Source organism: Triticum urartu, unplaced genomic scaffold (genome assembly GCF_003073215.2).
Source record: "Triticum urartu cultivar G1812 unplaced genomic scaffold, Tu2.1 TuUngrouped_contig_4580, whole genome shotgun sequence".
Classification (NCBI taxonomy): domain Eukaryota; kingdom Viridiplantae; phylum Streptophyta; class Magnoliopsida; order Poales; family Poaceae; genus Triticum; species Triticum urartu.
In genome coordinates this window covers 1-12,306 of record NW_024115179.1, presented here as the reverse complement: position 1 = coordinate 12,306, position 12,306 = coordinate 1, and the positions used below count along the sequence as shown (strand labels likewise).

The 12,306-nt window shown below is 46.2% G+C and overlaps 2 protein-coding genes across 2 annotated transcripts; both read right to left on the bottom strand.

Annotated features, from left to right (window-relative positions):
• Positions 1–3,386: 3,386 nt before the first annotated feature.
• Positions 3,387–6,279, bottom strand: LOC125528028 (patatin-like protein 2). The gene is made up of 7 exons (XM_048692545.1): positions 6,136–6,279; positions 5,361–5,542; positions 5,096–5,282; positions 4,455–4,625; positions 4,032–4,334; positions 3,757–3,938; positions 3,387–3,677 (listed from the first exon to the last, which is right to left on the bottom strand). The coding sequence occupies exons 1-7, from the start codon at positions 6,271–6,273 to the stop codon at positions 3,623–3,625; spliced, it is 1,218 nt and encodes a 405-aa protein (XP_048548502.1). The 5' UTR covers positions 6,274–6,279; the 3' UTR covers positions 3,387–3,622.
• Positions 6,280–11,571: 5,292 nt separating this feature from the next.
• On the bottom strand, positions 11,572–12,301 carry LOC125528029 (probable carboxylesterase 2; the record flags this gene model as incomplete). Its single annotated transcript, XM_048692547.1, has 1 exon — positions 11,572–12,301. A coding segment is annotated over one exon (462 nt), but the record flags the coding sequence as incomplete, so codon positions are not given.
• Between the last annotated feature and the right edge of the window lie 5 nt (positions 12,302–12,306).

The window sequence follows — 12,306 nt, the reverse complement described above, 5'->3', positions numbered from 1 at the left end:
AGGGGGAAGAGGGGGTGCCCGGGGGATGGGAGGGGGGGGAGGCGCACCGGGAGCGGATGGAGGAGGCGGAGCAGGCTGCTCCGGGGTTCACCATGGCGGAGGCGGCGTTCACCGTCGCCAAGCCGCGGAGATGGCGAAGGAGCAGGCCATCCCGGAGTCCATCCAGGATGAGGCCTATGTGGAGGCCAACCAGCAGTTCGTTCGGCAGGAGCAGGTTGCGTCTGACGCACTCTTCACTCAACTCGACGCGAAGATAGAGGAGGAGGAGGCCTGAGCCGAGCAGCCGGAGGCGCCGGAGGAGGCGAAGCTACAACTGCCGTCGATGCTGCCGGAGCCGGGCACGAGGATTGTCAACATCTCCGACGAGTAGTTAGATCATCTACGTAGTATGTAGGTTTTATGGTTTGCATGCTTTTGTATGGATTTGAGAATCTAATATAAGATGTCCGGATGCAGTTGTGTTAGTTTGAAGAGTGTCCGGTCACTACCCATGGATGGACATTTAAGGGGGTTATATTCGTCATATGCAGTTGTTGATGCTTACAGCTGGCTCCCCAGACGAAGGAAGGGTCACCCTTTAATCATTAACTTCATATATAGCATATGACTAGAGAAGAAATATATTTCATGTACGGTGTACGGGAACGGCTCAGATCAACGGTTTAGGGCACTCAAGCGGTGCAGGCCACTAACATGAAAAGTCTTGGGGCTTGAAGAAATGCTTGTCAGATTTGCCTTTTCCCCAGAAAACCTATGGTCGATCAGGTGAGGCATTGTAGCACAACCAACCAAGGAACCCCATGACGCAAATCAATCTGTGGTTAGATGGTTAGAGGGATTGTGATATCCGCAGCTCATTAAGGTTCAAATTTGGTGCTCGCATTTATTTCTGGATTTATTTCAGAATTTCCGGCGATGCACATTCAGTAAAAGGAGACGTTCCCGTCGACGACGAGGTGCCTACGGCGACTTCGTAAATTTTAAGATGATATGCCAGCTCCGTGTATATGAGTGTCTGCGTTTGTATTGTGTTAAAAAAAAAAGAACCCCCATGACTGGCTAGAAAGAGCTCCAAGAGTTCCAAAAAAAAAGAACCCCCATGACAGGCACGGCGCCAGGTGGCTCGACACGAACAAGATGATGAGAATGCAGGTGCACGACGAGGCATGCTTGGAACCCGCCATGTAACTCAAGAACCAGCAACTAAGGCGGTCTTAAAACCTGGACGCACAGACAGGGTTTGCGGCAGCGCACACTGGTATGCTGCTGCTACTCTTGCTCGGGCTTATTAGCTTGACTTGAGAAGTTTGCGTCCGGCGTCAATTTATAGGAAAGAACGAGACCAGCCAGGACACTAGCCCATGGCGGCATATTTTTATAGTAGAAGAATGCAACCGCTGGATCCAAGAGACACTAAGCTGGGTGGTAAGCGTGCGCACCCGCACAGCTTACCAACAGAGCGGCGCTCTGTTCTCATATGGCGTGCAATATTTTAAATGCAGACAAGATTATCGTATAGATCTGAGGGTATACAAAGTATTCCTTCATCCAAAAATACTTGTCATCAAAATAGATAAAAAGAATATATCTAAAACTAAAATACATCTACATACATCTTCTTTTATTCATTTTGATGACAAGTATTTCCGGACGGAGGGAGTATTTCCTCCGTCCCAAAATAAATGTCTCAACTTTGTACACTAAACTTGAGACACTTATTTTGGGACGGAGGAAGAAAGGTAGACAGCCCAGCTCCGTGCAATCTGAAGGCTCCACAAAACTCAAAAGGCCACATGAAGAAGCAACCGTCAAGTACACCATTGCCATGGTGCACCAAACACCATGCATGTCAGTCCAAGATTTTCACATGCCTCTGCCAGTCAAGAAACTAAATGTTCATCTTGTAAACGTGCACATTTGACTATGGAAGATTAGTGCTTCCGAAAAAGGAAGAGTAATGAGCTAATGCATGGACAGATGCAGAGCATGCAGTCTGTTTGTTCTTAGATTCTCATGGAGTGAAGACTACCATCATCAGAAAGGAAAAGTAACCCACTTAAGAGTTGAGAAACACTTACTGCAAGGATCTTGGAAAAGGGCAGCATTGTTTGCATGGCATAATCTGGGAATCTTCGTTGCTTCGACACACATCGATCGAGAGACACAGCTTTCGACCAGCCAAGGACATTAGCTGGCTCCCTAGACGAAGGAGGGGTCACCTTTTAATCATCAACTTCATATATAGCATATGACTAGAGAAGAAATATATTTCATGTATGGTGTACGGGCAACGGCTCAGATCAACGGTTTAGGGCACTCAAGCGGCGCAGGCCGCTAACATGAAAAGTCTAGGGGTTTGAAGAAATGCTTGTCAGATTTGCCTTTTCCCCCAAAAAACCTATGGTCGATCTAATGTAAGCATCGTGGCACCACCAACCAAGGAACCCGGATGACTGGCTAGCAAAGACTCAAAGAGTTTACTTTAATTGAACATATTTTGCTACCATCCACTTGGATTCTGAGATCCCCAATCGTCTCGGCTTTAAAACTATAGCTATATTTATGTGCTGATGGAAAATTTGTGTTTGCAAAAGTTGACAGTTATACCTACTTCACACTGCGCATTGTTGGTCGTTGATCAGATCTTTTGGTGCTCAAAATTTGATGGGCGATGGTTACAGATCACCAATCTAGGGATTGAGTGGTCGAGAGCACATGCTTAGACCCGCTTTGAAAGGCTACCCACCATAGTATCGATAGTATCCATATCAAAATATTCAGTTCCCGCCATCCTGCAGCCCACGATGTCGCCCCTTGGATGCTGCAATGTTAACAAATCCAACTTGGCAGAGTATACTAGTATACCAGGATCACAGATAGTGCCACTACAGCATTTCACAAACAAAAAAAATGCGCATTGCGAAAAAGTAGTAATGAGTTTGAACTTTCAAACTAAGCTAAAAGGTACTCAATCACAGAAGAGCCTGTTGCCCTGGAAAGCGTCTGCTCCAATAAAAATGAAGTGCTTTGAGTTAGTGAAGCGCTTTGCTATTTATTTATCCAGTCTGTCCATGCTGCAAACCCTATAAGAATTAGATGTCTCTTTGACAATTCCCAACAGCAGTATCTCAAGTAGTACTAAAGGGTAAAGCGTTGGGTAAAGCGTTCTTCTTCAAAAGGCATCTCACTTGCTTGATACTCATTACCCAAAGCAGAGATAGGTTTAACTATTTCTACGTACAAAGCGAAGAGATATCGTACCAGGTACTTGTTCCATGCAGCAGCGGCGGCTATCTCTTTGTTCCGAATGTCCCGCCGCATGGTCGGCCTGAAATCCTTCAGAACTCATCGGCTGACATAAAACCAGTGGAATTGATAACACAACAGAACACTAATTAAATGCTTAGTTTTATTTAAAAGAACATTTGTATTTACATATCAATAAAGCCATCGGCGCCTAACATTATCAAGCTATATCAGTCAGTAAGCCTCACTACATATTTATTTAACTACATTACAGTGAAACTTCAACAAACAAATCAACTAATTGCTAACTGGTGTATGCCATGCAGAGAAAAAAAAATCTCTGGCACAGCATTGACACAAAAGAGACCGGACTTCATTATGGCGATCTTGCTTGGCGAATTTGCTTTTCATCAGACAACAGCTTTGCAAATCTGGAAATAAGGTGCTTATTAGCTCATAAGTAGATGCATACCGTAATTACAGTAACCTGATAGGTGGTCGCAAGCTCACCTCTTGAGTGCTTCCTCATTGGTCTCCTCTATGTCACTGCAAGCAGGCACCATTTGGCCAGTCTCCAAATTTGCCCGTGAGACAGGTTTCTTTAGCAGCATCTCTCCAACATTGACAAGTTTCTCCAAGTTATCCTTGGTGGCAACATCAACTGAGGAGAGTGTCCCCCGTAGGTTATCATCCTGTCATGTAGAAATGGTATTCTCTGAGTAAAAGGAAGCTGATTTTTATTGGTTACTTTGTACAGTACAAATAAGGTGCCTGCATTTACTTACTTGAATTCTCAGATAGTTCTGCTCCGAATGTAAGGCTTTGAAAACAGAAGCAATGTGAATATCCACCATATCTGCACTTGCCCGTGTGAAAATATCTACTAATGGTGTAGATCCACTGCTAAGTAACCAATCCAACACTCCCCATGATTTAGCCTTTTGTGCATCGTACTTCTCTTCAAATTTTGATGAGCCTGTGCCAAGTGAAATGACCAAAAACCGGCCATAGTCCATAGGTTTTATTGGGAAGAAATCTGGATCTTGCTTGAATATCTGCTTGCTTACTTCTCCAATGGCAACTAAGGCCTAAACACAACAAAGACAGATATTAGGTCTATTTCAAAATTTCAAGATTTTCCTTCAGTCTCTGAATCAAGCACATGCTGCATGCTGTATGTTATGCAAAACTACAGGCAGCAATAGTACCGGATTATTGGCAGCTACTCCCCCATCAATAAGATTAAACTCCTTGATGTTTCCATGAGAATCTTCAGTCTTGAAGTAATGCGCAGGCAAATAAGTTGGAGCAGCGGATGTGCTGATGCAAATATCTGATAACAAAGCATTCATTGTGTTTTTCTTCTTCTTCTTCTTAACCTGTCACATGATAATAGAAAGTTCATTTTTGTGCAAAATCTCCATCATGGAGGATTAATGGAAGTTCTCGACCTCTCACTACTGCCTCATATATATGTTCTCCCTTTGAAGTAAATTTACAGAGAAAACAAAGAAATACACATTTTAGTAGCATGTGTTTCTTGTGCCATTGAAATGAATTGGTTCTCACTTACTATAACTAGCATCCAATACAAAGAAACATGTACCATATTTTACAGGTGCTCAAATTAGGACTCCTGAAAGATTTGAGAGAGGGGGAAAGAGGGAAACCTCATACGACGAAAAAATGGTTGGTTGTAGCCGCTTGATGTCAAAAGTTGGTATTACCACATTTGTTAACGTCTGATGCAGCCTGGCACTTCCTAACTTCTTTCTCACAACTTCATGAAGGTACTTACCATCATAATAAGGTCCCCTGAAAGATTTGAGAGAGAGGAAAAGAGCGAAACCTCATACGACGAAAAAATGGTTGGTTGTAGCCGCTTGATGTCAAAAGTTGGTATTACCACATTTGTTAACGTCTGATGCAGCCTGGCACTTCCTAACTTCTTTCTCACAACTTCATGAAGGTACTTACCATCATAATAAGGTCCTGACAATGAGCGAAGTATCCCCATTATCCTACCAAATGCACCCCTAAAAAACAGACAATATGTGTTACTGGACAAGTTCACAATCCAATCAACAAGTCAAAAACCATAATATATCGTTCACCTGAGCTGTGGGAAAATTCTGGGAGCATGGTTCATATAAAATGCTTGAATATCCTTCGCCGCAAAAAGTGGTCTTCTCTTCTTATTTGGTGCAGTGAGCATCGCAGTCACAAGTCCCCCTGTGCTGGTCCCAGCAATGACATCAAAGTAGTCTGCTAACCGGGCTTCCTCTCCATCAAGTTTCTTTAGAAGTTAACATAACAGTTTCAGTGGGATGCAATCAAGAGCGTCAATTGAAAATTAATGCGTTTCTAAAGAAAGGAGCATATGCTGGGGCAGATGGAAACAAAATCATTGTTACACATCAAGTATATTCAGTCCACCAGTCCAGTTGAGATAAAAGAACCAGAAATACAGAACTAGCATTAGCAGAATATTGAACTGATGTAATACTAAATATAAATCCAATTTTCCAAGAATTTGAATCTTCTGCATGACTGCAACTGCTCAACATCTACATGTGCATAAATAACAATAAAAGAGTAGGGAGCAGACAACAAGACAGCACCCTAATTGCGACACTAATGCAAACTTTAAGATTTACTTGGCTTATGCAAGTAACTTTACAGTTGAAGTTAATAAGATATGGTTAGTGAATTGAGTTAAACCCTGAGAGTTTGAACTTTAAACAAACCAAAAAAAAATTGCAAGCTTATTTCATCTGATGGAACATGGAGTTCTAATCTATTATATTTCTCACCAGGTAGTGTTGCCTTGTTAAATTGCCAATATCACAAGATATGAAAATCAATCGTGCTACATAACTACAGGTTTACCTGCAACTCTGATTCTAGAAAGGCAAGAGCAACAGCTGGAATGATTCCTCGAATCCCTCCACCATCGATCGAGAGAATTGTGATGAGGTTGCCATAAGTTGGTGGTTGTCTGCACAAGATGTGTTTTCCAGTCTCCATATATCTGCTCTCGCGCGCCCCCCATGAGCCCGGCCGGCCCCCTCCTCCCCTCCTTTATATACAGGGGAGGGGGCACCCCATAGACACACAAGTTGATTTGTTAGCCGTGTGCGGTGTCCCCCTTCACAGATTTCCGTCTCGGTCATATTGTCGTAGTGCTTAGGCGAAGCCCTGCGTTGATAACTTCATCATCACCGTCAACACGCCGTCATGCTGACGAAACTCTCCCTCTGGCCTTAGCTGGATCTAGAGTTTAAGGGACGTCACCGAGCTGAACGTGTGCAGATCATGAAGGTGTCGTGCGTTCAATACTTGATCGGTTGGATCACGAAGACGTTCGACCACATCAACCGCGTTACTCAACGCTTCCGCTTTCGGTCTATGAGGTTACGTAGACACACTCTCCCCTCTCATTGTTATGCATCTCCTAGATAGATCTTGCGTGATCGTAGGAAATTTTTTAAATACCGCGTTCCCCAACATTTTATTGGTATGGGAGTGTGGTCGCCCCGATCTTCTTGAATGAGACATGTTTTTTATTCTTGTTTTGGCACTTTTAAGTAGGGTTTATCGTGCATTGCTTCAGCCATTCCGGCAGGCAATTAAGCCGTCTCTAGTGTTAAGTCATTAATGGTCATGTCGTCTGCCCGACAAATAATTTTACCTTGAGCTTTTCCATCTCGAGGTGTTGATGGTTTGCTAAAGTAGATTCCTACCATCTGTTCCAGATGATGATGCTAGGTTTTGCGAGGTATGTTGGCGTGACTGTGGCATCTATTTGCAGTTGGGTCCTCTGGCCTAATCTCTGCCAGGTCGGTGCATCCTACAGTGTCGGAGTGAGGCCTGCTAGAATTAATGGAGGTCAATCTTTTAGTTCTGCAACACTTAGGTTGTGACGACTTCTTCTACAGGATGATGGTCCAGCTTGACTGTGGCCTTAATGAATGTTTGTCAATGATAAATAATGATAAGTTGTATCAAATAATCGAATGGCATGCCTCCGACCCATTCGAGAGGAAGAAAATGGTGGTTTTATTTTTTCAAGAATGACGGGGGGGCGAAAGCCCCACCGGTTGTTATATTACCCGAAAGCGACTTAGCGTCATACAGTGTTTTCCATTGAGGAGATAAAAAACATCAAGATAGGAGGCAAAAAAACAGAAAAAGAGAGAGAGGAAGACTAGGTGGCTGAGAAAAGGAAGGAGCGAAACAGGAGGAGCTGCTCCCTCGGTCCAGTCTCAAAGCGCTTGGACCACAGAAGCGTATCGTCGGCTGCTCGCCGGAGGACGTCGCAAGTCCCGCATATGATGGAGTTGAAGACCACATCATTCCTGGCTTTCCACACGCTCCACATCAGGATGTAGAGGCCATCTTTCCAGGCAGCAGCATCAATTTGCAGCGAGGGTTGAGTAGAGAGAATTTCACCAACGGAGTAGAAGGTGCCCAGGCCAAGCCTAGCCCAGACCGGAGCCACACGAGGACATGCAGCGAAGAGGTGGTCCGTCGTTTCCTCCGCCTGGCAGGAGGCACATGTTGGAGAAGAGGCGCAGTTTTTGGCGTACAAGTTAGCCCGAGTGCTAAGCCGATTGCCGACCAGTAGCCTCGCGAAAATCTTGATTTTGCTAGGGAGCCTGGAGCCCCAGATGTCGATGGAATCCTGGTCGAGCACGCCGTGAGGCGACAGAACACGAAAAGCAGCTCGGGAGCTGAAGGTAAGGTCACCTCCCCACGCCATGAAGCGATGATCATGCACACCCAACAGATGAACATCGCGCAAGAGTGCATGCACGACACTGAGCTGACCGGCCGCCACTGCGGAGAGCCTCGGCTGGAGCGCGAGGCCGCCCTGGATAACTGCAGCGACCGAGGCGTTGGGCCGCGTCGAGTGGGAGAAGAGCGCCTCGAAGGTGAAGCAGAGCGCGCCGCCTGGGAGCCACCGATCCTGCCAGAAGGAGGTGGTGCGCCCGTCTCCAAGCTGCACCCGAGTGATGGATCGGTAGGTCGGGAGCGCAGCTTGCATGATCGTCTGGAGGAACGAGGGCGCCGAGCAGGGGTCCCCCATGTCACCCCTGACGTTACGGAGGAACCAAAGCTTCCAATGCGGGGACCCGGGCCGGTGAAGAGCATCGACGAAGTTGAGAAGGAGGCACATGTTTTGCCGCCGGAGGTCGCGAATGCCAAGTCCGCCTTCCTGCACATCAACACACACTTTGTCCCAAGCAATTAAACAGCGAGCACCAGAGCAAGTATCCTTGCCGGTCCAAAAGAAAGCACGACATCGACGATCAATCTGCTCAAGCACTCCAGGGGGTAGCATAAAGGAACACATATAATAGGTGGCAAGGTTATTAAGCACGGCATTACAGAGAACAAGCCTACCGCCCGAGGAAAGGAGAAGAGCGCGCCACCCGGACAGATACTTATCAAAGGAGTTGATGAGGGGGTCATAGGCAGAGATGGGGAGCTTTAGAGGGGAGAGGGGGAGACCAAGGTAGGGTTGAGGGAAGGTGGATATGGGGCATCCCAGGATAGCGGCCATCTGAGCAGATAGCTCGGAGGAGTAGTGCATGGGGACAAATCCAGATTTATGGAAGTTAATGGTGAGCCCGGTCGCCAAGGCAAAAGCATCGAGGATGGTGTTAAGATAAGTAACGGAAGGGAGGTCGGCACGACAAAGGATTAAAGTATCATCTGCGTATTGCAAGACGGGGCCAGGGAGGGAGGGATCGATTGGGTGCTGCAGCCGGCCGGCGGCGCTTGCAGCCTGCGTCATGCGTTGAACGTCCGCAACAATAATAAAGAGGTAAGGGGATAGGGCGTCACCTTGGCGAAGGCCGTTGCGGCAAAGGATCCAGTCACCTGGGACATTGTTGAGAAGCACCGAGGTGTGGCCAGTAGAAAGGATAGAGTGGATCCAGCCACACCAACGGTTGTCGAAACCCCGAGCAGACAAAATCATGAGAAGGCTCGACCAATTAACGGAGTCAAAGGCTTTGCGAAAGTCGATCTTAAAGATCACAGTAGGAGCCTTGCGCAAATGGCAGGCTCGGAGAAGGTCGGCGGCGTAAACGATGTTCTCAGAGATACGCCGCCCAGGGAGGAATCCCGTCTGGTCAGGGTCCACCATAGAGTGGATGAGTCGCTGAAGGCGGGAGCAGAGGGCCCTAGTGATGGCTTTCATGATGCAATTCTGAAGCGAGATAGGCCGAAAATCAGAGGGGGAGCGAGCCGCCTCTGATTTAGGCAAGAGAACTAAAAAGGCGCGGTTGAATCTGGAGAGATCAATAGTGCCGGCGTAGAAGTCATCGAACACCGCCTGGACGTCGGAGGAGATCAAGTCCCAGAAAGAGACATAGAAGGATGGGCCAAAACCGTCGGGCCCGGGGCTAGAAAGGCGGGTCATTTCAAAAAAAGCTGTCCGAACCTCGTCCGCGGAGAAGGGTCCTGACAAAGAGTCAGGAAGGGGAGCGACGCCAGGGTAAAGATCAGATAAAGAGAACGTCCAGTCACAGTGATGCGCAGTGGCTAGGAGATCTTTATAATAATCCCGGAGGATAGCCGCTTTATCCGCGTGAGAGGTGAATTCCTGCCCCTCGAAGGAGAGGACCAGGATGCAGTTCCTGCGAAAACGGGCCGAGGCAGAAGCATGAAAAAACCCAGTGGTCTGTCATGCAGGTACCATGGCAGAAACTCTTCAGCATGCTCAGAAGCTGGAAATGAGTATGTGTGGCCTCCAAGATGCCACTGATGATTCATTTTCTTTCTTTGGGCCTGAAGATGTTGGAGATGTCGAGAAGTACCAATCAAGAGAAAGACATCACATGGATTGTTCAGAACACTGGAAGAGTGGAGGCTCCCAGAAAATATTGATGATATCACCCATCTTGCTGAGTTCGGATCATGCAATGTACTGAAAACTGAGCTGTAGAACTAGTTCCAGCCAGCTGCTACTAGCAGTACAATTTTTCATTACCGATGCCATTAAGGATTACCAAAATCTTGCTTTTGTAGCCAGAGACCCTTGTACATATTGTAACTCTTCTTTTAATATAAGTATGTGAGGCTTTTGCCTATTTGTTTCAAAATAAATAAATAAATAAATAATGGCACTTCAAAGCCACATAAGGAGAAGTCATCATGTCAGTAGTAAGTAGTTAGTTCTGTAATGAAGCAAGTGATTACTTCGAAGTAGGTTGATATGTGTCCCTAGAAAATTATGCATCCTTACAATCAGCAGTAAGTAGTTAGTTTTGTAAATTAGCCAAGTGATTGCTTCAAAGTAAGGCCAATATATGTATCCCAAGAAAAATATACATCCTCACATAATTCACAAGAGCAGTTACCTGGCATGCTAGTGCTGACTACATTTCAGTTCAGTCTGTTGTCTAGTTGCTGGCACCACTGACACTGAAGACCCTTCTTGTCATGCAGGTTCTTTTCATAAAAACCTTGCTTGACTCGTGAAACACAACATATTAATGCAATATCAATATGTGCAACCCTGCAAAAATAAACTAAGTCGCTGCTATATTAATCTTCAATTTCTTTCAATGTACTGGTTATGCAATACAGTATAATATTTCCTGCATACCGCAAATAGCTTACTAAAGCAGTATTACCTTTGCAGTTGGCAGAGGAAACTGCATGTGGTCAATGACTCGGCAACAATGCAAGAAGTAAAGGAATCACTGTGCAACACCCCGGTGCGGCAGGACATGGAAGGAAAAGATTATCCAGGACAGTATCCATGGCTTGGACGTTATCCATGCCTTGAACAAGGATATTTGTAGCCATTTGTTGGGGATCTCTTGCGAGCACCATCGAGCATGAAGGTATTCGAGAAGTGCTGCAGTATGCCTTACATCTGTTGGCTCAATGATTGGTGGCTCATCATAGTGGTCATGGCCTGCTTGACCAGCACCACCGTATCAGCAACATTTTCACAACTGCTCGATAGGATTGCACTATTAAGAGAAGCCTTACTAAGAGTATATTGTTCAGTACCTCTCTTAGTCTGCCATGTCATGTAATGAAATAACATCAGAAGGAATGTCCAGCAGAGAAAGCTTAATGATTGTCTTTTGATTAAAGTCTGAATTGCTAGCCGAAATGGAAACACAATATACTCAGAGTTAGTACAAAGCTGAGACACTTATTTTGGGACGGAGGGAGTATTATGCAGCATCCCAATCTGACATTTTTAGCCATAAATATAAGTAGGAAAAGGCTCCAAGATGATGATTCAGGCTCGAACTAGTATTTCCCTTTTTATTCTTGAGAATGCAAGCTCTACTGCAATTTGAGAACTTCATAATCATATCTTAGCATCCTAAACCCTTACAAAATACAAATTTATAATTTTACAGAATGGCAGACTAGCTGGTTTGAATTTGAACTCCATATGACAGTAGTAACAATATACTCCTTGTTCTTATAGACTGAAGATAAAACCACTGAAGAACAGCTACAAGCATGTTTTAAGCATAACTCAAACTTCCTAGTGTACAACAATAGCCAATTCAAGAACATTGCCTTGGTCATGTGAATGAGCGGAGAACAGGAGATCTCATCTGCGGCCCAGAAATTCAGCGACGACGCCGACCTGCGCTTCCGCCTGGGCGCATGTCGGCCGGAAGAGGTGGAAGCCGTGACCCTGGCCATCCGCCTCCCAGATTTCCACCTCGCCTTGCCACCCACTCCCAATCAATTTCTCAGGGTACAGCCTTCCCCTTCCCCTCATGGCGTCCTTGCCCCCAACGCATACCAGAGCGCGCTTGCACCCCAGCCTGGCTAGGCTGGGCGCTCTCTCCGCCATCGGGTTGATCCACGGGTCGTCGCACCCACTGGTCCCCGGGCAGACCACCGGCCAAAGCCGCACCAGCTCGTCGAGCAACGCCATGCCCATCTCGTCCGACTCGGAGCTGTCGCCCCCTAAGAAGTAGGGATGGATCAGCACGAGCGAGCTCACCTCCACGCCGTGGCCCAGCTCCTCGGCGCCAGCACGCATTGCGGCGTGGTGCGCGATGTTGGCGC